The sequence below is a fragment of the Convolutriloba macropyga genome, chromosome 7, assembly GCF_964194025.1.
Source record: "Convolutriloba macropyga chromosome 7, txConMacr16.3, whole genome shotgun sequence".
NCBI classification, from domain to species: Eukaryota; Metazoa; Xenacoelomorpha; order Acoela; family Convolutidae; genus Convolutriloba; species Convolutriloba macropyga.
The window spans coordinates 70,897,704-70,920,327 of NC_134474.1; the positions used below are offsets into that span (position 1 = coordinate 70,897,704).

The 22,624-nt window shown below is 36.9% G+C and overlaps 2 protein-coding genes across 3 annotated transcripts in view; both read right to left on the reverse strand.

Annotated features, from left to right (window-relative positions):
* Positions 1–1,687: 1,687 nt before the first annotated feature.
* LOC142342496 (uncharacterized) lies at positions 1,688–8,753 on the reverse strand. Its single transcript, XM_075393841.1, has 2 exons — positions 7,935–8,753; positions 1,688–2,609 (listed from the first exon to the last, which is right to left on the reverse strand). Exons 1-2 carry the CDS (start codon positions 8,695–8,697, stop codon positions 1,855–1,857), a joined length of 1,518 nt encoding a protein of 505 aa, XP_075249956.1. The 5' UTR covers positions 8,698–8,753; the 3' UTR covers positions 1,688–1,854.
* A 3,164-nt stretch (positions 8,754–11,917) lies between these two features.
* The window catches only part of LOC142343295 (sialin-like), a 53,441-nt gene continuing 42,734 nt past the window's right edge, over positions 11,918–22,624 (reverse strand). The window contains exons 1-6 of one of the 2 annotated variants that reach the window (XM_075395103.1): positions 21,263–21,365; positions 20,912–21,197; positions 18,895–19,293; positions 16,178–16,334; positions 13,626–14,224; positions 11,918–12,113 (exon numbers count right to left, since the gene is read on the reverse strand). In XM_075395103.1, the coding sequence (XP_075251218.1) occupies positions 11,992–12,113; positions 13,626–14,224; positions 16,178–16,334; positions 18,895–19,293; positions 20,912–21,197 (1,563 nt within the window). In that variant the 5' untranslated portion in view covers positions 21,263–21,365 and the 3' untranslated portion in view covers positions 11,918–11,991. Of the gene's footprint in view, positions 12,114–13,625; positions 14,225–16,177; positions 16,335–18,894; positions 19,294–20,911; positions 21,198–21,262; positions 21,366–22,624 lie in introns of those variants that run through there. The other variant, XM_075395104.1, reaches the window with a different exon arrangement.

Consider the following 22,624-nt stretch of genomic DNA (forward strand, 5'->3'; position numbering starts at 1 on the left):
TAATTGACAATGACATTCAAAAAATATCAAACAAATTGCAAATTTTGTGATAACGATAACTTCAGATCGTTCAATTTCACTATGACTATCCAGTAGTCCATTGTAAAGCTCAAAAAAAAGTTTTATTAGCCCCCTAAAGATTCAAAAAACACAAAAATTTTAAGAAATTTGAATTGCAATTTTTATTGAAAAGTCAAAAAGATTATTATCCTTAAAAACGTTATTTTCAGTCTAGAAACTATCCAATATATCACGTTCAACTCTGAAAAAAGATTCATTGTCCCCTACAGTACAAAACAAGCAAAATTGACCAAGGTTATCAAAAACTTGAAATCAATTTATATCAAAACATCACCTGAAATTCTCGATATTATCGTTAGAACAATTTCCTTGTCTCTGGAATCTATTCAGTAACCCTTCCTCAAGTACTAAAGTTTGATTGACCTTTGAAAAGTTCAAAAAACAAAAGTTAGAAAAAATCAAAAAATCTTTTTTGTGTGTTTGAGTTAACATTATTCAAACAAAGCGCAAGAGACGGACAAAAAAGAATTATGGCAAATATTTATGAAATTTGAAAACCTTTATTTAAACACTTAACTAACGAAAAGCTAATAGAATGACAAAAAAAGAATTGGAACATTTTCAATCAATTGAACCATATTAGTTCTCAACATACCTCAAGAAACAGCTCCTGCTTATTCACTGCGCACGTGTACACCCCAACACACTGGAAAACAATTAAAATTGAGCAAAAAAACTTATATTCTCTATTAAACTTTTCATAGTCTTAACTATGAAAAGTTTAGCAAGAACCTTAAATAAACAATTGAACATAAAATATTCTGAAGATAGAAAAAAACGATTACAAAAGCACTTTAAAATAGGTGAAAGTAAGCAAAGAAATAAGCGAATTTAGTCTATTTTTTCAACTAAAACAAACTTAAATTGATATTAACAAAAACCAACACAAAAGTTAATTTAAAAATCACCCCATAGACTAAACATAACGGACTAACGTCGGAATAATTGCTCTCAAACGACTAGTGGGAGTTGGAATCTATTGCAGCCTGCTTAAGGTAGGTTGAAAGTAAATTAACTCTCTCAGAGGGAGGGTTCAAATAACGTCATTAAAGGCTATTATATAATATAACCACTAATAAAATTTTAAGTTAAAAAAACGGCACCAATTTTGGCGCACTTTTCATTTAACTTTTAGTAGTAAACAACCGCAAATAAAGTTCAGCTCCTGACTCTTGTGAACGAGAAAACTTAGATCCCGAGAGAAGTCGAGGGCGCAAAATCACGCGAAAAGTCAAAAAGGTCAAGAAAATAATTTGCATAAAAACCAACACGTTTACAATTATTGCTTCAAACTTTGATCGATTTATCTATTAAATGCTACATCCAAATTTGCCATTGGTTTTAGCTCATTTCAATTGCCAATGCAGATTTCGCTATGCAAATTCCAACAACAAAACGTGTTCTAATGAGATAATAATAACACAATTTGTGTAACCTGCATTCATAATCATATAGTCTAAATTTTAATGTTGGACAAGGCAGCTAGATTCATGAAATAAACAGTAGAGTAAGAACGTCTGTTACAATATGGACACAAAAGAATCGCTTGTATTAATCGCTGGTCACTTTGACAAAAAGAATCGCTGGTCACTTTGACACAAAAGAATCGCTTGTATTAACAATAAATTGAATTTGATTGGGCAAGCTGACTTCTTGAAAAGGCTTCAATGTCTTTGTTTCAACGTTTCAAATGCCTAAATGTCCTGCCATCCCGAAACATTAACTCCAATGATTTCAAAGTAGACAATGTTATGTATTTACTATTTAGTATGTTTAAGTTCTAATGGCAAACTCCCAAGGTTTCAGCATCAACACACTTTTCTTGCGTTGGTTGCCCCCAACAAATAACGTCCTAATAGACCAATCACATTCTGTGTCGAGGTAATCAATAAAACTAATCAGCTGTTGATTTATGCCAGATTTGATCACAATGAATACGTCTTTCAATCTGAACAGCTGCAGACACTGGTGCGACAACAAGATATCTTCCACACTCTCTGCGGCTTCTTTAATTTTATTCACTTCTTTAGCATTCGATGATTGCGATTCCTCTCCCCTTTCACAAAAATCAGATCTGCTGTCCGTCCAAAACTCCAAAGTCACAACTCTCAAAGACGGCTGAGTTTCCAAAAGGGGGCGCACAATTTCAGCAGTGTACTCTGAATAAGGAGAGTATTGGGCTCTGCTGCTCACAAGTACAAATGTTTCCAGCTGGAATTTGAAGTTTTCAACATTTGATCTTTTCAATAGTAACCTTTTGCTTTTCGTGAACGTTTGCAACTGAAGATTTTTAATGTGAGGACAATCAATTATGCAATTGAGCAGTCCCAGATCGATTTTCACGGTGACACATGAAGGAGGTAGCTGAAATTTTGTGGCTGCTGGTTGTTCCTTCCAAGTAGGGGAATAACCAAAAGACAAATGAGTCAGATTTGGAAAATATTTCGAAATGAAGTTAACATCCGAATCAACAGAGACACTCTTTTTGTTTCCAAAAACAACATGTACTATATTTTCACAAGGGACACCTGAATGATGTCAGCAATTCAAGATCAAAGAAAGTAAATTCTAAAATCATTTGCTCTAATGCCGAGTTGCAGGGAAAATTTTACGATCTCGTATTATACCTTTGATCGTTTAAACTTCCAAGTTTTTAATAGCTATTTAGATTCTGTTTCAAAAAATGATACACTCTAACGACTTATCACAAAATAAAAAACAGCCAGCTGGAAAACCGCCATGAAATTTGGTCTTGAGCTTTCAACACTTGATAAAACTTGTGGACGGCAGTTATATGTACTCAAGAAATGTACCAAAATGCGTCAGTTTTATCTGCCAATCATGTTCAATTAATCGAACTGCGTGTTTTTGAATGAAAACTTAGGCTATTTAATGCGCAAATCTAAGACCGTCGGCAGCGAAAGCCTTAGTGCGCCTACACTTGTGCTAGTTAAACTCTGTTCCAATCCTCGGCATCCCTACAGTTGGAACACGCACGTGCAGGTTTTAGACTGCCAGATTGTGAGAGTGCCAGATTTCAGACTGCCAGATCTTATAGTACTCAAACATGTAAAAACGGGATCTCTTTCGTTTGTGCCTTTACCTAGTACGTTAAACCACCCCCCCCCCCCCATTAGCATGTGCTAATAAATGGTGAATCATTATTTAAAAAAATGACATGCGTATGGGGGTTGCACTATCCTTGGGAGCATAAACGAAACGAAAAAGATCAGAATCTGATTCGAAAGTCAAAAACTCGAACATCGTCAAAAAACAAAAGTTAGAAAAAATCAAAAAATCTTTTTGGGTGTTTGAGTTAACATTATTCAAACATAGCGCAAGAGACGGACAAAAAAGAATTATGGCAAATATTTATGAAATTTGAAAACCTTTATTTAAACACTTAACTAACGAAAAGCTAATAGAATGACAAAAGAATTGGAACATTTTCAATCAATTGAACCATATTAGTTCTCAACATACCTCAAGAAACAGCTCCTGCTTATTCACTGCGCACGTGTACACCCCAACACACGGGAACACTTAAAATTGAGCAAAAAAACTTATATTCTCTATTAAACTTTTCATAGTCTTAACTATGAAAAGTTTAGCAAGAACCTTAAATAAACAATTGAACATAAAATATTCTGAAGATAGAAAAAAACGATTACAAAAGCACTTTAAAATAAGTGAAAGTAAACAAAGAATTAAGCAAATTTAGTCTATTTTTCAACTAAAACAAACTTAAATTGATATTAACAAAAACCAACACAAAAGTTAATTTAAAAATCACCCCATAGACTAAACATAACGGACTAACGTCGGAATAATTGCTCTCAAACGACTAGTGGGAGTTGGAATCTATTGCAGCCTGCTTAAGGTAGGTTGAAAGTAAATTAACTCTCTCAGAGGGAAGGTTCAAATAACGTCATTAAAGGCTATTATATAATATAACCACTAACAAAATTTTAAGTGAAAAAAAAACGGCACCAATTTTGGCGCAGTTTTCATTTAACTTTTAGTAGTAAACAACCGCAAATGAAGTTCAGCTGCTGACTCTTGTGAACGAGAAAACTTAGATCCCGAGAGAAGTCGAGGGCGCAAAATCACGCGAAAAGTCAAAAAGGTCAAGAAAATAATTTGCATAAAAACCAACACGTTTACAATTATTGCTTCAAACTTTGATCGAGAGCAAATAATAACGGGTACACGTTAAGGTGAAGGCTTATCAATCGATTTATCTATTAAATGCTATATCCAAATTTGCCATTGGTTTAAGCTCATTTCAATTGCCAACGCAGATTTCGATATGCAAATTCCAACAACAAAACGTGTTCTAATGAGATAATAATAACACAATTTGTGTAACCTGCATTCATAATCTTATAGTCTAAATTTTAATGTTGGACAAGGCAGCTCGATCCATGAAATAAACAGTAGAGTAAGAACGTCTGTTACAATATAGACACAAAAGAATCGCTTGTATTAATCGCTGGTCACTTTGACACAAAAGAATCGCTTGTATTAACAATAAATTGAAATTGATTGGGCAAGCTGACTTCTTGAAAAGGCTTCAAGGTCTTTGTTTCAACGTTTCAAATGCCTAAACGTCCTGCCATCCCGAAACTTTAACTGCAATGCTTTCAAAGTAGACATTGTTATGTATTTACTATTTAGTATGTTTAAGTTATAATGGCAAACTCCCAAGGTTTCAGCATCAACACACTTTTCTTGCTTTGGTTGCCCCCAACAAATAACTTCCTAATAGACCAATCACATTCTGTGTCGAGGTAATCAATAAAACTAATCAGCTGTTGATTTATGTCAGATTTGAGCACAGTGAATACGTCTTTCAATCTGATCGCATTCGATGATTGCGATTCCTCTCCCCTTTCACAAAAATCAGATCTGCTGTCCGTCCAAAACTCCAAAGTCAAAACTCTCAAAGACGGATGAGTTTCCAAAAGGGGGCGCACAATTTCAGCAGTGTACTCTGAATAAGGAGAGTATTGGGCTCTGCTACTCACAAGTACAAATGTTTCCAGCTGGAATTTGAAGTTTTCAACATTTAACCTATTCAATATAGTAACCTTTTGCTTTTCGTGAACGTTTGCAACTAAGATTTTTAATGTGAGGACAATCAGTTATGCAATTGAGCAGTCCTAGATCGATTTTCACGGTGACACATGAAGGAGGTAGGTGAAATTTTGTGGCTGCTGGTTGTTCCTTCCAAGTAGGAGAATAACCAAAAGACAAACGGGTCAGATTTGGAAAATATTTCGAAATGAAGTTAGCATCCGAATCAACAGAGACACTCTTTTTGTTTCCAAAAACAATATGTTCAATATTTTCACAAGATACACCTGAATGATGTCAGCAATTCAAGATCAAAGAAAGTAAATTCTAAAATCATTTACTCTAATGCAGAGTTGCAGGGAAAATATTATAATCTCGTTTTTGATAGCTCTTTAGATTGTTTCAAAAAATGATTCACTCTAACGACTTATCACAAAATAAAAACAGCCAGCTGGAAAACACCGCCATGAAATTTGGTCTTGAGCTTTCAACAATTGATAAAACTTGTTGACGGCAGTTAATATGTAATCAAGAAATGTACCAAAAGGCGTCAGTTTTCTCTGCCAACCATGTTCAATTAATCGAACTGCGTGTTTTTGAATGAAAACTTAGGCTATTTAATGCGCAAATCTAAGACCGTCGGCAGCGAAAGCCTTAGTGCGCCTACACTTGTGCTAGTTAAACTCTGTTCCAATCCTCGGCATCCCTACAGTTGGAACACGCACGTGCAGGTTTTAGAATGCCAGATCGTGGAGTGCCAGATTTCAGAATGCCAGATCTTATAGTACTCAAACATGTAAAAACGGGATCTTTTTCGTTTGTGCCTTTACCTAGTACGTTAAGCCAACCCCCCCTTAGAGCATGTGCTAATAAATGGTGAATCATTATTTAAAAAAATGACATGCGTATGGGGGTTGCACTATCCTTGGGAGCATAAACGAAATGGAAAAGATCCCAATCTGATTCAAAAGTCAAAAACTCGAATATTGTTCATCGAAAGAGTTTCATCAGGAAAAGAAAAGGGCTGATTGTCGGCAAAAGTGATTTTCCTGTTTTTTTATGCATTAATGGGATTAATTCGGTTCCTCAAAATCACCTTAGACCTAACCTCGAAAATGGTGATCAGCGTGCTTGCACGAGAGTGCAATTACAGTATGTGGGTGTAATTATAAGCACTAATTGGATGGGGGTATACATCCTGAAAGCTATATTCATCGCAATCAGAAATTGTAATCACTTTTGCGATGCACAACGCATGTTTCAGTATAGGTTACGTAACTCGGATGAAGTGACTGAGCAATTCTGGCAATAATCGAGAACCGCGAAGCGGTTCGAGATTTTTGCCAGAGTTTCGGAATGGCTTTAGCAGAGTCACGTAATCTTTTTGAAACACGCGTTGTGCAAGTTCACTCAAAAACAATTTACTTGCAAAGTGAATAGTGATTCACCATATAATAACATATGCTCTGTAACTGGGGGAGCATAACGTACTAGTGGGTGGTGCACAAACGGAACAGATCCCATTTCTGCTAAATGTTTATATTGCGTTTTTTCCAATTGTCTACGTTTTATTTTCAAATAAAAGAAGAGGGTTGATTTTTCCTAATTAAAAGATGGCAGACGATGATACAACATTGGCGAAAACGACCTGTGAAAAACTTCAATGGCTGGAAAAACTCTGGAGACGATTGTTTGAAGTTAAGAAAGATTCGGATGCCGAATTCTATGGAATTTCAATTAACGCACTTTTTCCGTTTTTCTGACATTCTAAAGTCTGGCAGTTAAGATCTGAAATTCTAAAACTTGCACGCGTGTGTTTCAAAAATGGTTACATGACTCTGCTGAAGTCACTGCGAAACTCTGGCAAAAATCTCGAACCGCTTTCCGCTTCTCGATTGATGTCAGACATTCTCAAGGACTTCATCAGAGTCACGTAAATAATACAAAAATATTAGGTATTATACTGTTGAAATCAGACGGAGCGGTGGTAATCCCAATTTAAAGCCAATAACGCAAGTCGAAGAATAACGTCGAAAACCCACTCCCTGCTAATTACAGTTCTCATGTTTCGCCGCTCTTTGGCACACTGAGCGGATTTAATTTCTTTGGGGGCAAGGTTAAAATGACGCTAAAAATCAGCAAACGCCGCTCGAGAAGATGCATTGCCTAAATTTGTTTGCTATTTCAAAATTGCAAACATTTAAAACATTTAAAGAAGCTGAGCATCAGAACTTATTGTTCGTGACATTGTTCCCATTTCTTGTCCCCATCCCCACCTCGAGTCCCCATAAACTCCCCCACATGCTGAAAATACGCAAAAATTACTGTGGAGCCGATACACGGATATAAACATCATCACAGTTTAATTGAAAGTACAACTCAACCAAATTTTTCATCCACAATAATCAATAGACAAGAAAATTTACTTAGTCCTAAAAAACAGCGAAATATGGATTTCAGGAAAAAGATGACAAAATATTTAGAGCACGAGTTGTACGCCACCAAAAGGATTAATCTTACGTTCATTGAGTCAATTGGATTAAAAACTAAGAGATGATCATGACTCTCCAAAGTCTATAAATTCTGCCTCAACATCTCGAACCACTACGAGGAACCACTCGGGAGTCCGGTCGCGAACAATTCGCGCTTTAAGGGCCAGTTACAGTTACTCACTTGATTATAGTTATCGATTAACAGAACCTTTTAACCGCACTTACTAAATGCAGCTCGGGTACAATTTTGTTATTATATGAAGAATTGCTAACATGTTCACCAACCCTGCCACAGTGTCGAGTCGAAACGTCGATAATTTTGGTTAATAATCAGCTTCCGCGCACTCTTCAGCAATGCAAGATCTTTATGAAAAGAACTACTGGAGGTCATGACAATCGCTTTCACATTTGGAAAAGCGCGGCTAATATTGGTTATAATTTGGTTATGAGCGTGTTCGCTGGATCCAGGAAGGTCTTGAATCGTGAGGGTACCTATTCGATGCTCACAATGTACAAACTTAGAGACCATATTGCCGTGGAAGTCTTCGATGTCTATTTTCAGGTCAATCACAGTTGCAGGAGTCAATAGCGAACGCATCAATTTCTCCATCTCACAAAACTTGCCGAAACATCCCACTGCATTAACAGTTAGAAATCGTATTCGTTTCCTAAAAATTGATTCGAAAGTTAGCAGCTTGGCTATTAATGCTTGTATCCACTTCCAGTCATCTTCACCTTCGTCGTTGAATATCAGGATTTTGAAACTTCTACAGATCCAATTAAACTCATGATCTAACAGTGATAGGAACTGTTCACCGTAAATTAATGGCAATAGATCGAAGCCATCGTGGGTTTGATATGACAGATACTTGAGGTCAAATTCCAAAAAACTTTCTTTGACAACAGTATTAAGGTATCGACTAGTTAATCTTAGGTCCATAATATGCTGAACACCTCCACTCAGCCATCCATGGTGTTCCGCAGGGTGATCAAGAAGGTATTGAAATATGCGCTGCAGTATCTCCACAGGTAAGTCAGTCAAAAACATCTTAAAATTATTTTATGTGCTGTCCATAAGATAACCTGAAATGTTTTCAAAATACACTATTCATACCATCATTATAAATATGCATTCTCCCTCAGCTAAAGAAGAAATAAGCCGCAGTGCACATAAAAACTGACTGGTTCGATTAAAATTGCAACTATGCGTTAGAATATTGTCAAAACGAATTGATCAAACTTAAGAATCCCCCAATCCCAAATTACCAGTCCATTTGCACACCCCAGAATGTATACTTTTTGTCTGTAGAGATCTCTTACTTTAGTCATAAAAAATTGCTGGCACCAGTGCAAGATCGTCGCAAAGCCATTCCTAACAAAGATGGGCTCAAAATAGTAAAAACAATCGACTAACGTCGGGCGAATTGCTCTCAAAAGAACGGCGAGCGGTTGGCTTCGTCAGTAGCTAGCCACGGTTTAGTGAGGCTAGCTTTAGCTTAATTGAAGGGGCTCAAACTTAAGAAGGGGCTCAAACGAATTGATCAAACTTAAGAATCCCCCAATCCCAAATTACCAGTCCATTTGCACACCACAGAATGTATACTTTTTGTCTGTAGAGATCTCTTACTTTAGTCATAAAAAATTGCTGGCACAAGTGCAAGATCGTCGCAAAGCCATTCCTAACAAAGATGGGCTCAAAATAGTAAAAACAATCGACTAACGTCGGGCGAATTGCTCTCAAAAGAAGGGCGAGCGGTTGGCTTCGTCAGTAGCTAGCCACAGTTTAGTGAGGCTAGCTTTAGCTTAAATGAAGGGGCGTGTGGTGAGCACAGCGTAGGGGCACCCGGGGGGGGTGAGGTGGGGGTCTTCGGCTATACGGGGCCCTTACTGCCTGAACGATGTGCAGGGGTGGGGATTTGGTGGGGGTGAGGTGAGGGGGCTGATATGGGGGACGGGGTTGTTGTTGCTGCGTGGGGGGTGTGGGTGGTTGGGGGTGGGGATTAACCTCTAAGAACCACCCTTCACACCATAAGTATATGTCTCCAAAAAACTGTTTCTGTGAATCGCATAATTCGATCGAGATGAGTTAGCTGAAAGGCTCAAAGAGCACCTAATGCCCACTGGCCGCAACTTGTTTATCCCGTTTTTCAGGACGAAAAGTCAGATGGGTCAGACGAAAAATCGGTCAAGCGAAAAATCGCATTAAAAAAGACCAACAGGACTAATATAATTGCTAAAAACTTCGTTTGAGAGCAATTAACAAGATCCAATTTTTTTCACAACTACTTTTACACTGTCATGAACTAAACTGAAACGCAGCATTAACTGAATATCACTTCTCTGCTTTTCAATTTGTACTGGCGTTTAACCTAAACAGTTTTCGCGCGCTGCATTGACTTGAACATCCTGTTTTAAATACACTCCAGAAATATAGCCGGAAGAATTCCGGAGACTCAAAAAAACTTTTGCCAAAAAGCAGGCATGACGAATTGCTAGTTTCTGATTGCAGTGAGCATCAAAGAAGAGTAAAGACTATCTTAATTGAATTAAAAAACAAAATTTAACTCAAAAACAATTTAAACCAGAACAAAAATTCAATTAATTTTTCAATTTGTACAAGTACAAATACAAAGGGAAAACAATATTTCATGTAATCGGAACAATATAATTGCTCACACAAATTGCTAGGAAATTGCACAAAAACTAGGAAAATTGCACAAAAAAATCGGAAATTTATTTTAAAAAAATAACGATTTTTTGCAATCTTTTTTGTCAAAATTTAAAGAAATAAAATGTTTGGTAGCAAAGAACCAGTATTTAATTTATAATAGAAGCTGCCCAAGAGCATTAAGCTTACATTCAGTGACAAGTAAAAGCATTAATAGTTGAAAAACCTTCAAATTAGCGTAAAACTCCCTATAATTACCAAAAACCGTCAAAACGCTATCAAAACAACCTTAAAACTGTAATTTTAGTCTGAAATAACCTCTTTGACAACATAGAGGTTTCAAAAACCAAAAAAAACCGCATGTGAATAAAACATAGCTGGCAGATTGCCAGAAAATTGCCGCAATAGCTTCGTAGATCTAGTCTCAAAAAAAGGTAAAAAAAAGAGGCCAAAAAAATTCGTCTTTTCATTGAAGGCTGATATGTTATATTTTGATTTAAAATCTGTATAAGTTTTTGCTTCCTCTGTTAGCTGCTTTCAAATAACTTCAATTAGAGTGACACACGTCCATTTGACCGTATCTCTTTGAATTAAAGTAAATAAAAGTCAATTTCAAAGTGAGGAAGTCATTTTTGAGGATAATTTCAAAGCGAGGTAAGTCAAGTGTGACAAAAAAATTAATCACGCGAATGAACACAAAAACTCGCTCCACTAAGAGCGAAAAACGACGTCACGCACGCACTTCAGTTGAAATTACATGAACGAATGAACAAAAAGCAGATTTGAAGTGCTTGTGACGTGATATGGTCGTAACAAAAATCTTGACGACGAAATAAAAAAAATCAAAGAGAAGGCCAATAATAGCCCCAGCTATATCACCAAAAAATTTTTTCACACCTACATTTCTCGCTCTGTTTCAAAAAGAGGCATGAACAAAAGAACCACACTCTTATCTCCGCTCTTTGAATTTGTTCACAAACAATTTTTACAAACTCCCTAAGCTTCCGGTTTTCCTGCTCGCTCACTAATCGAAAAAAAACCCAAAAAACCATAAAGCCTCGTCGAGTCTTAAAAATCGATCAAAAAAGACGCTCCACCAATACTCCTCTTCGAGTCTTAAAAAGACAGAGCACCAATATAATACAATTTCTTGCTTGCAAAAAGGAGAGCTCCTAAATAATAGCCGATAGAGACGCTCCTTTTAATTTAATTAATTTTGATAAAAAACTTCGCATTTCTTTTACAAGACGAATTGACAGCGTGAATTAAATCTCACTCTAAGTTGAATTCTAAATGTAAATTGGTCAATTCTAATGCTACATGACTGCAAAATTGTTGTGTTAAGGTTATATTGCTATTTATAAATGACCCGGGTTGACCACCATACACCGATCTTAGATACCATATCAAAGTCATATATGGAGAGTATGGCTTCTTAGATACCATATCCAAGACCATTAAATGTTCCATCGGCGGGAAAACCATCGAAAACGTGCTGCTCTGCCTAAATTACCAATTTCATGTAAAATCATGAAAATCATACCAAAGATCATATATGGCTTCTTAGAAACCATAGCAAGATCATGCAAGAAATTTTGCTTAGACTTGGATGGAGCCATATATGGTCTTTGATATGGTATCTAAGAAGGGTCATCCCCAGGAAACAATCTTTTTTTAAGTCTGGATTAATTGATCAAGGTCAGATGAATCACAGTCACTTTGAGCTTCTTGCAGCAACGGTTGCTTACTGCTTTCGTTGTTTTCATTGCCGAGAATAGCCCAAGGTTGAACTTCACCTAAAATAGACGTCAGTCAACTTTAAATTTTCACAATTTCATTAGAATGCACTATCTGTCGAACTAAGCCTGAAAAACTTTGTTTAAGTAAAGTCATTTTGAATGGAGTAAAAGCACCCCATGAAATCTGATCACAATTTTTCCTCTTGTCGCAAATTAAACATAGCCGGCAGATGGCCGGAAAATAGCCGCTATTGATTCCCATAACACCGATTGGGATTGAAAGAACAGAAAAAAATGGAAAAACTGATTGATGTAAACTGAAAACTTTTTTTAAAGTGCGAACTAATTTGATTTCATTTTGTTGTTAGAGATATTTCTGATACTTTATAGGAGAGGATAAAGGGGCTATTACCAATACAAATAGGCATTGGAGATGTTAACTAAGAATTGTAAGAACCGCGTTCAAGTAGCTGGCATCTAAAGTTGTGCTTTATAGGTTTATCCCATTTCTATTTTGATTTTGTTTTTCGATACTGATTCTGTTCATATTAGGTTGCTTTGCGTTCCAACTACTGTTTAAAAGCACTTTGAGTAGAATGATCGAAGAATGAAACTAGCCTAGAAAATACAAAGATTTTACGCAAAATGTCGAAAAAGCGGCAAAATTAGGTAAAGCAAAACAATAAACAAAAACAGCCGGAAGAATTCGGGAACCGACTCGAAGGCAAAATACGCCTTCTCCTTAAACCACTCACGACAAATAATATTTGAAGTAAACAGTTCTTTAAAAGAAATTGAAGAAAAACAAAAAAAAGTAATTCATTTTTTATTTTACAAGGGCACATAAAAATCATTAAGGCAAATAAGAGTATTAGAATGCTCGCAAAACAACAGGGAAGTTACTATAGGATGAAAAAACGTGTCTAAGAATATACAAAACAAGAAAAACTGCAAAAATTAAGAAAAACTACGTGAGCAATTGGGCGTCTTTCAAAATCCTACCTAAAATTCAGCAAAATAGCATGCAAATCATCTTAATTGCCAGAAACCTACAAAAACAACCAAACCCACCTAAAAATAATACTTAGTCATGAGCATACGTCTAAAGCAAAAAAAACTGGATAAGCCGAACGTCAACAAAAAATTTTGCTTGCTTAGAAAATCTTTTCACGCCTCAATTTCTCGAACACCGAGGGAGGGGGGAGGTGTAGAATTTCAGACAACAGGTGGGTGGAGTCGAGCGCGCGTGGTTAGGGGAGGTGAGGAGGGGGAACCCAAAGTGCCGAAAACTGCCCTTTACACTATTTTGTCTTCTCAGCAGCTTGGATTATTTGCACACTTAAGCAGAGCCCTAAGAGAGGTGCTCCGTGACTTAATGCCCTCCGGGCTTTACCTGTTTAACCCACACTTGAAAATGACACTTAAAAGCAGTGAAAAATTGCATAAAAATACCACAGGATTTATATAATTGCTATATAAACTTTGTTTGAGAGCATTAAATAAACGTGTTGAATTTGCTTGGTGAGCAACTGCTCGTTGAAATCAATTTAATGAGCAATTAATTGTTACCTGAAGCTAGGAGAATAAAAGCGATTCCTCCGAACCACCCTACAGTGGCAAACACGAAGAATGTTTGTCGCCAGAGTTCTTCACTGTGAATGTTCTCCTCAGTCACCCAGTTGACAACTGCCGGAGCCACAAACCCAGGAATAGTAGCCACTGTATTAGTAATTCCAAAAACTACGCCAGCAAAAGCCGGTGCGATGTCTAGATTATTGCAATTATATCCAGAAAAATTGGCCCCGAAGAAGAACATAGCGACCACAATGGAGCTGACAGCCAGGCCGGCGTTACACTTTGCATAACCAGCCAGAACCAGAAACAGTCCAGGCATAGCAGTTCCTAGAAACCCGTTCATTTTCCTTACAACTGTTGTTGAGAACACGTTCTTACTTCGAAGCCAGTCAGTGATGTTGGCAAAAATCTGGGCGGAGATCCAGCAACACAACCAAGGCAGTGAACTGAGGAATCCATTGGATGATATGTCAAAGTTGAGAACATTTGAGAGGTACAGAGGTAAACAGGACATGAGACCGTAGTTTGTGAAATTGCAACAGACCTGACACAGCAAGATACCGTAGAAAGCACGGCTCGTGAAGATCCGCAACCTAGAGATAAAGAACTACCGCTAATGGAAAATAACAAAATGACAAATAACTTTCTAACGTGACCGACAAGCGTCGGGCCAATTGCTCTCAAACGACTGAGTGTTCGATTTTTACCAGTAGATAGCTGCGGCTTATGGACGCTAGATTACGGTACGGTGGGAGGGGGGGAGGCGTTGGCGAAGTGGGGGGTGAAGGAAGTCGAGCGTGCATGGTTAGGGGAAAACTGAGGGGACTGGGTTGGTTGTGGTTGGTCGATTTTTTGGGAGACGGTATTAACTGCCATAAAATGCCCCTCACACCTTCACGTCTTCTAGCAGCTTCGGTGGACCGCACACATAGAGCCTCCGAAGAGCCTCCAAGAGCTACCTAACGACTTAATGCCCACCGGGATTGACCAGTTTATCCTGTTTTTGAGGACAGAAAGTCGCCGGGCGAAAAAAAAACTATCAGACGAGAAGTCGGTAGTAAAGGAAAATCGAATAAAAAATAGCAGCAGGACTAAAACAATTGCTGCTTCATTTGAGAGCAATTAATAAGGAGCACCAACTTTTGACAATAACTGCCAGGAAAAAATATCTGAAAAGCAAAAAGAAACATAGCCGGCAGATTATCGGAATAGCAGCGAAACACATAGCAGCGACTTGCGTGCCGTATAATAGAGATAGAACTAGATAGAGATCTAAATTGGAAAAAAATCGACAGAGCTCAAAAAGCTATGTAAAAAACATTCCGCGATAAATTAATAAAGATTGTTGAAAAATCATTCCGCAAAAGCCTCTTTATTAAGGACCCTTATTACCCTTATTACACGCATGATCAAAATCAAATCACGCAACTGAGCTAAAAACGTTGGCTAAAGAGAGTAAGAAATGACGTCACGCGCCCCAATGCTTTTATTGAGAGGAAGAAGTCATTCAGAAAGTTTGACTTTTTCAGCTTTGCTGTCTCAACAAATGTAAAACAAAAAAGATCGCCAGACGACGAAACAAAAACCAAGAGAACCGCAATATAGCTTCGCTCAGCTTACATCTTCGCAGCTATAAAAATATATATGCTCATATAGAACGTTTTAAAAACTTTGATTTTGTTCCACATTGTTTGTTACGCTTGATAAAATACAAACTAACAGACTTTTGTTTAGCATCGAGAGATCGTTCTGGAACTCTTAACTACAATAGCGAAACAAAAATTGTTAAATTCACAAAGAAGATGGCAAATTGATGCAACATAGTCCCTGTTGATTCCAGGTACCTCAATTGCAAAGGAAAAAGGTAAAAAATAATTGTAATTTACGGTTTTATTTCAAAAAAGAACTAGAGAGTTTGCAATTTCGATATTAAATGGCAGTTAGACTTAAACCTGCTCAAAAAATATGGGAACTAAATTAGATCTAAATCCATCTTAGATCTAAATGCGAACGAATTACCAGGTTCAAAGCGCTTCTTTTGTGTGAAACTATCATTTTTTGGATAGTTTATAATGAGAAGTCCAGAACCTTAAAATCTACCATATTAGATCGAAATGCAAAAGAATTCAAAATCTATTTTGCATGGGCGCTTGACACAATTAACGTCATCTGTGGAAAAACTGACCGGTCGATTATGGCTGAACAATAATGGCTGTTGTAAGTCCAAAAAATCAACCCCACAGAGTTCCGAACCCCAGACCTTAAGGTTGGAAGTCTGACATCTCAACCACTCAGCTACAATGATTTTGATTTATTTTCCTTCAAATCAATTTTACGAATTAACTTTATTTCAGAACAAGAGCAACTTAGATCACTCAAAAATGAAGAGCTAATGTGTGATAAAGACACTCAAGTAGTCAAAGAAAGTTCTAGAACAAAAGCGCAAAAACGGTCAAGTGAAATGGTTGTGTGAAAAAGGACACTGATTTTTACCATAATTGCTTCAAACTTCGTTCGAGAGCAATTAATAAAAATAATTTACAAACCAGGGGATTGCTATTGGCTTTGAATCACATGTAGTGTTTGCTTGAATGTGAAGTCTCTCCTCTTTCTCAATTCTGGGATGTCTGGATGGGTTCTCGTAGATTAGGAAGTGCCATGCTATGAACCAGATCACAGCTAAGGCTCCGTTAGCGTAGAAACCTGAATTAGAATACATCTAAATTACTAATTAGTTTAACTAAGACTAGAAACTTAATCAACCTAAGACGGTTTGACGCATACTTTTAAAATAAGAAATAGACGCTTTAAGTGAGAACAAATATCGATCAAAACTCCAGCAAACAGGTCACTTGACAAGCACGTTCCAAAAAAATGTCATTTCCTAAATGTGAAATACCAAACTTGGATTAAAGCAACAAAATAGCTCGTGCGAGTCTGTGCGTTTCAGAACATTACACGAGAGGGAAAACAAGAACAGAAAAAAACCTTGCCTGGCCTGAGCATCTCTACTAGCAATAAAATTGATATTCAGCTCCCGATTTGCCTCCTCCCTGATTAAAAAAGAAACATTTTTAATGCTTTTCTAATGGACTAAAAGAAATCAAGACAGTCCCAAATTACTATAAAATTTTGTTTTCCAAGATCTAGGGTTTTGCGATTCAAGAACAATTTTAACACTTTATAAAAAAACTGACCTTACGCATGCTTAGAATTAGAAGATAATACAAAAACTCAGTGGCAATCAATGGCAGACAACACAAAATTGATACGAAAAATATGAAAATTGGAAGGAATAAGAAAATTCACACAAATTCACCTAAAATAATTCAAAAACAAACGGTGGGTCAGTCAATGAAAACAAAAGTTCACTAGAACTCGGAGCAAATAAACAGACCAAAATCACACCCGCACTAAAAGGCCAATGACAAATGTAATTTTTTGAGAGTCAGCGAAAAGTATCGAAATGCAAAATCATTCCTATGAACACGAACACATATTTAGAGACACTGCTTCCTCATTAGCAACCAAGGAAACCTGTCACAAATGAGACTAAATATGAACTCAAAAATACACAACCTCGCAAAAACCAAAGAAATCGCTTCCAATTGGATCATTTACAGTATACAAATCAACGAAATCATTATCTACGGACTGACAGAATCTTTCTATTTAAAAAAACTACAAAAGCAAACAAAAAAATTGTCATTATAAAGAATCAGTGATAAGACAGCAACAAGTACAACAAATACACGCAAAACTCAAAAATTCATCAATATTTTTGAAAACGAACAGCGTATAAATCATAGATAGCAAGAGCTATGGCCTCTAACGATTTACTTGACTCATTTATGCAGACTTAGCAACTAATGAGACCTGTTATTAATGAAACTAAGACAAGACAACAAAAACTTGCAAATGTAAAAAAATCGACAATATTTCTTGAAAACAATAAGTTTCAAAGCCAGCAATTATTAGCTTTAAAATGAAAAAAGAATAAAATCGATAAATCAAATCTCTATTAGGAACCCATGAGACATTTCCCTAATGCGATTAAATCATAAGACAACAAAAAATTCACTAAATACACGAAAAATCACTGAACATTTTTGAAAATAGAAACTGTCAAAGTCATGAAAACAACTCACGATGACCTCATTAATTAGTTTCAAATATGTCTGATTAGCAACTAAAAAACCTGACATTGAGGATGCTAAATGATAGGTCATGGGAAAAAATTTTAATCCAAAAGCAAAATTCACTAAAATGAGGCGTAAAAGAGAGAAGCCCACTAAGCTGGGAGGGGGACAAACAGAACAGATCCCAAATTTTTAGATCATTTTAAATTTTTTTTCCTCAAAACCAACTCCTTGTCAGAAGCAGAGATTAAGCAATTGCACGCATACACATTGATTAACATAGGAGAAACTCGCTGATAATTCTTGCTTTTAATGCCATCAAAACTATTATAGAGCAAACAAAAGTCTCCAAAATCTTCAAGAAATAGCAAATTTCAATACAATTTAGTATTGATCGCATTAGCAATAAATATACCTGAAACTGAAATCGTTTTCAAACTCTTGATGAACTAAAGCCTATATTAACTATGACGGGCTGTGAATAAAGCCTATTGTTTTCAAAAAACGATAAAAGCTGTTGTTGGTTGTGTAGATGTTATGTGAGGGATGCGGCGCCTTTTCATTTTGGATTCGAAATGTATTTTAAAAGGGAACTACTCTTATCTTCATAGAATGTGCAAAAAATGCTTTCGAATTTTTTTCGCTGGAGACAAAGCCGCCCATAACACAGTTACCCCATTAAATGCAATGAGGAAACAAAGGTTTTGATAAAATTTTTTGGCCGTGATTTTCGCTTCATTATTGTGGTTGCATTCAAAGTTTTTTGCATTTGAAACTAATTGTCGCGCTAATAATTTACAACAAGTCTGAAAATATTCAATCAGTTGCTTAGATGCAGTCGGGCTGCATTGATGGATATGCTGCACAGGATATGCGCAGTATATCTTTTCATAAGAATTTCAACTACACCAATGACCGAACGGAAATCAGCATAACCTCAAGGGTTCAAAATGAAATTTGAATAGGCTCAGACCGACAAATGCAATGCTCAGATTCAATGCAGATGTTCAATTATTAGATTAGCTTATTGGACCAATTGAAAAAGATGAAACTTTTCATTTCTCCTATTTGGGTATCAAAAGTAAAACTATCTCTTCACGGCCACAGTAAATATCGGAGCTAACCGAGTGGCCAACCATCCCACAAACTCAACGTGCACAAATATCCCACAACTGGACTCGTTATCACATTCCCCAGAGTACCGCCAGAACAAGCAAAAGCGGAGAAAAAGCTCCTCTCGTACTTGGGAACCCACTGTCCCATCAACTGATTGTATGCAGGAAATGTTACTGCTTCAGTAATACCCTCCAGGACTCGGAGGGCAATTAGCCAACCGACACCCAGGTAAGCTGCAGGGGGCGTGAGCAAAGTGAACAACCCTGTGAGTAGGATCCCAATTCCAAAGAGTTCTTTACCGCCATATTTGGACACAAATAGTCCAGCGGGGATTTGGGTGATCATGTAGCCGTAGTAGAAGGCTCCAAGAACAGAAGATTGTTGGCCAGATGACCAGTCAAATGTGCCTAAACAACACTTTGTACGATGCAACAAAGTTATAATACTCACGTGAAAATTTTAAAATGCCGGAAGCATGCACTGTCAGAAGAAGTTTCTGGCTATATACTTAGCCAGAAGTTTCGCCTCCATGAACTTTCGTCATTTTAAAACGTGTACGTTTCGTGTTTCAGCAAGGTTACGTGACTCTGTTGAAGTTACTTTGAAATTCTAACTTCGCGATTCTCGATAACGTTAAAGTTCTCGGTGACTTCAAGCAGTCACGTAACCTATACTTAAACATCTTATCTGTGATTGTTCAAGTAATGGATGAAATCTTATTTCTTCTCATCAATTTCAATATGAGTAAGTAACATTACGTCGCTGGACAACCCAGATAATAAAATCAGATGAGATAATTCCGCCTTTAGGCCAAGTTCTAAACCTGCCCTAATGTTGATCTCAAACGATTGACGCGGAATTGTTTTTTTTGGAGTTGATCGCTTAGCAATAGGGCTGGCTTGACTGGGTGAGGGATTAGAAAGGCGGCCCACACCTCTTAAAATTGTCCTCCACACCCTTCCGCTAAGCCTGCACTGAACAGTCAAATTATTTCGAAAAGGTCAACCGAAAAAAATGCATGACAAACAGTAATAAAATAACAACTAGAAAGGTCGTTAGAGAGTAATTAAAAACAATGGGCGGATCTTTTCCGTTTGTGTCCCCCCTAGTACGTTATGATCCCCCAAATTAAAGAGCACGTGCCATTAAATTTAAAAGGGTCAATTAAGAGAAAGCCCCTCCCCTAAAAAGGTAGTCGGTCAACTCGGGGGCAGCAAGTCAACTCCAATGTGTATTTATAAATTCTGACAGTAGTCAAAAATTCAAGCATCAGATGCAAGAGATAAAGAAAATAAAGCATCAGAATCATAAACAAAATAGATATGGTAAATAGCAATTAAAGTATAATGTGTAGTGATTTTGAATCAATATTAGAAAAAATATAGAGCATTTAGCACAACAGCCTCCCTTCCTCTACAATGGTTCCTATTGACGCTTCTAATGCAGGGCGCCGGCGCATGGAGCGCGCCACGGAGGCAGAGTATGGAGCTACGCAAAAGAGCGAAACTTAATTTTGTCCTTATGTACGTGATCACGTCCGAATATGAATCTTCTTTCTTATCGCTGATCCTAATAAATAGTAAATAGTAAATCACAATGTAAAAATATTAATCACATTACATTGTGATTAAATAGTAAATCACAATGTAAAAATATGGCACGTGCGTCTGGGGGACGCAAATAATATGCACCCACTAAGCTGGGGGGAGGGGGCACAAATTGAAAAGATCCCAATTAGCAACGAAACTCTTCGCAAAGAAATTCACATCTACAAAACGAAATTATTTTTAGTTAATATTATGAGAATATTAAAATTAGATTCACGAGACCCAAACAATCGATCATTAGCAATTAGCCAGTATTAGACAGAACAGCACTACCATCACAATAAATCACAATACCTGTCGATCGTGTTAGCGAAACCTAAACAGAACAAAGGCAAAACTATCAAAGACGTAATTGAAAAAAAACAGGCTATTTGGTTTTAAATTTTATAGGGGTTTAAAAGGTTCTATCGGGGCGTACCGTAGCTGCCATTCTCAGATTTATTGACAGCCTCATCTACAGGACAATTTTCATTGACACTTGCATTTTCTGAATGTTTCATTACCATGTCAACCAGGGCCACACTGATATTGATTCGCATTGAATACACGAGGAAAAACCCAAAGAATCCCATATAAGCAACAATAAAACGTGTGGATATAATTGTTTGCCATTTTGAATAGACTTGGACAGAATATTTCCCTTGCTTTGGGGAGATCAACTGGTTGTCGAAACCAATAAAATCAACATCGTCAGAATTCTCCATCTAAAAAAAAACAGAATTAAATCAAATGGCTACTCTAAATATTACAGTTAGGAGTATTACACAACTGTTTTTTTAAGCAACAGGCGGTTGGAAATGCATTACGTAGAGTTGTGTCCCAATTAGAGAGCTCGAAAGCCATTGACGCACGTACCCAAGTTTGTTGCGGAACTCGCGATGGTGCAGGAATAGCAGTGCATCTTTTTAAAAACACAAAAAGCCTACACTCCTTAAATAAGGAAGCAATGATTTAACATGTATGCAACGTCAGACCGATTGTTTACAACTATAGAAAAACACCGAATATAGTCAATCAATATGCTCTATAGATAAACGCTACGAACTTTTGAAACTATGCGCGTCGAACTCTATCTCCTTATTGTTTCTCACTGAAGCTTGGTTAAATACGGATATCGTTAACTCTGAAGTATTTTTGGGTTCTTCTTTCAATAATAAATTAGAATTGATTAGATCATGATCGTCGCCAGCATGGTGGCCTGCTGATTGCACAATCCTAACTCAGCCGTCGAAGTTTTGGATATTACAATTTCTAACTTCGATTTTGCTATTTCTTGGGCTGTCTTATGTAAGAAACTCTCCTTCTTTGTGCTTATATACAACCCGCCAAAATCATCAAACTATTCAGTAGACATCTCTAACTTATTGGCTTGTATTCAGTCCTAGTATACTAAATACGACTTGTTACTGGTTCAATTTGGTTACGGTTGCGATTAAGATGTTTGTATTATCGCGGATTTCAATTTCCCTGGTATTGATTGGGCAAACTACTGGTCATCCTCATATCATGAATGTCGATTCCGCGAAATGGTCATTGAAAAATGATCTGAATCAGTTCGTCGCTGGACGTTCACATAAAAGTAACAGCATCCTTGATCTTGTTTTTTCTAACGTTGCTAATCTATCAGTTACGGTAGCTAAGCAACTTTTTTCAGACCATATTCCCATTTATTTCTACCTTAACTCCCCGGAAGCGCCATTATCTTTTCGGAACGTTTATTCAAAGTCTTCCTTCAATACTCTTTTATTCAATTCTAATCTACAACCTCTTTTTACGGTCATGTCGCATGATAATTCTATTGATTCTTTTGCTGATGCTTGGTACAGCCTTATTTCTGACGCTTTCACTAATGCAATTAAATTGAAACGCTGAAACGCGCTGTCCGTCTTAAATCTCCATTGTTTTATTCATCTCATACTATTTATCTCATTAATCAAAGAGAAACCACTTTTAAGCAATTAGGAAGTGATGCTTCTGTTTTACTCGCCTTAAAACTGAGAGAACTCAACTTATCGATTTCAGAATCTATAGAATGAGACAAAGAAGTATTCATCAATCAGTTTGATCTCTCTTCAAAACGACAATGTTACAAGCTGCTGGGAAGTTTTGGGTTCAACTCGTCATTTCCTCC

What these genes read in the sequence shown, in the direction of transcription:
- LOC142342496 (XM_075393841.1), bottom strand. Translation starts at nt 8,697, where the DNA reads ATGTTTTTGACTGACTTACCTGTGGAGATACTGCAGCGCATATTTCAA. An exon ending in CGACTCGACACTGTGGCAGG is followed by an intron (nt 2,610 to 7,934) that starts GTTGGTGAACAT and finishes GACATCATTCAG; the next exon opens with GTGTCCCTTGTGAAAATATA.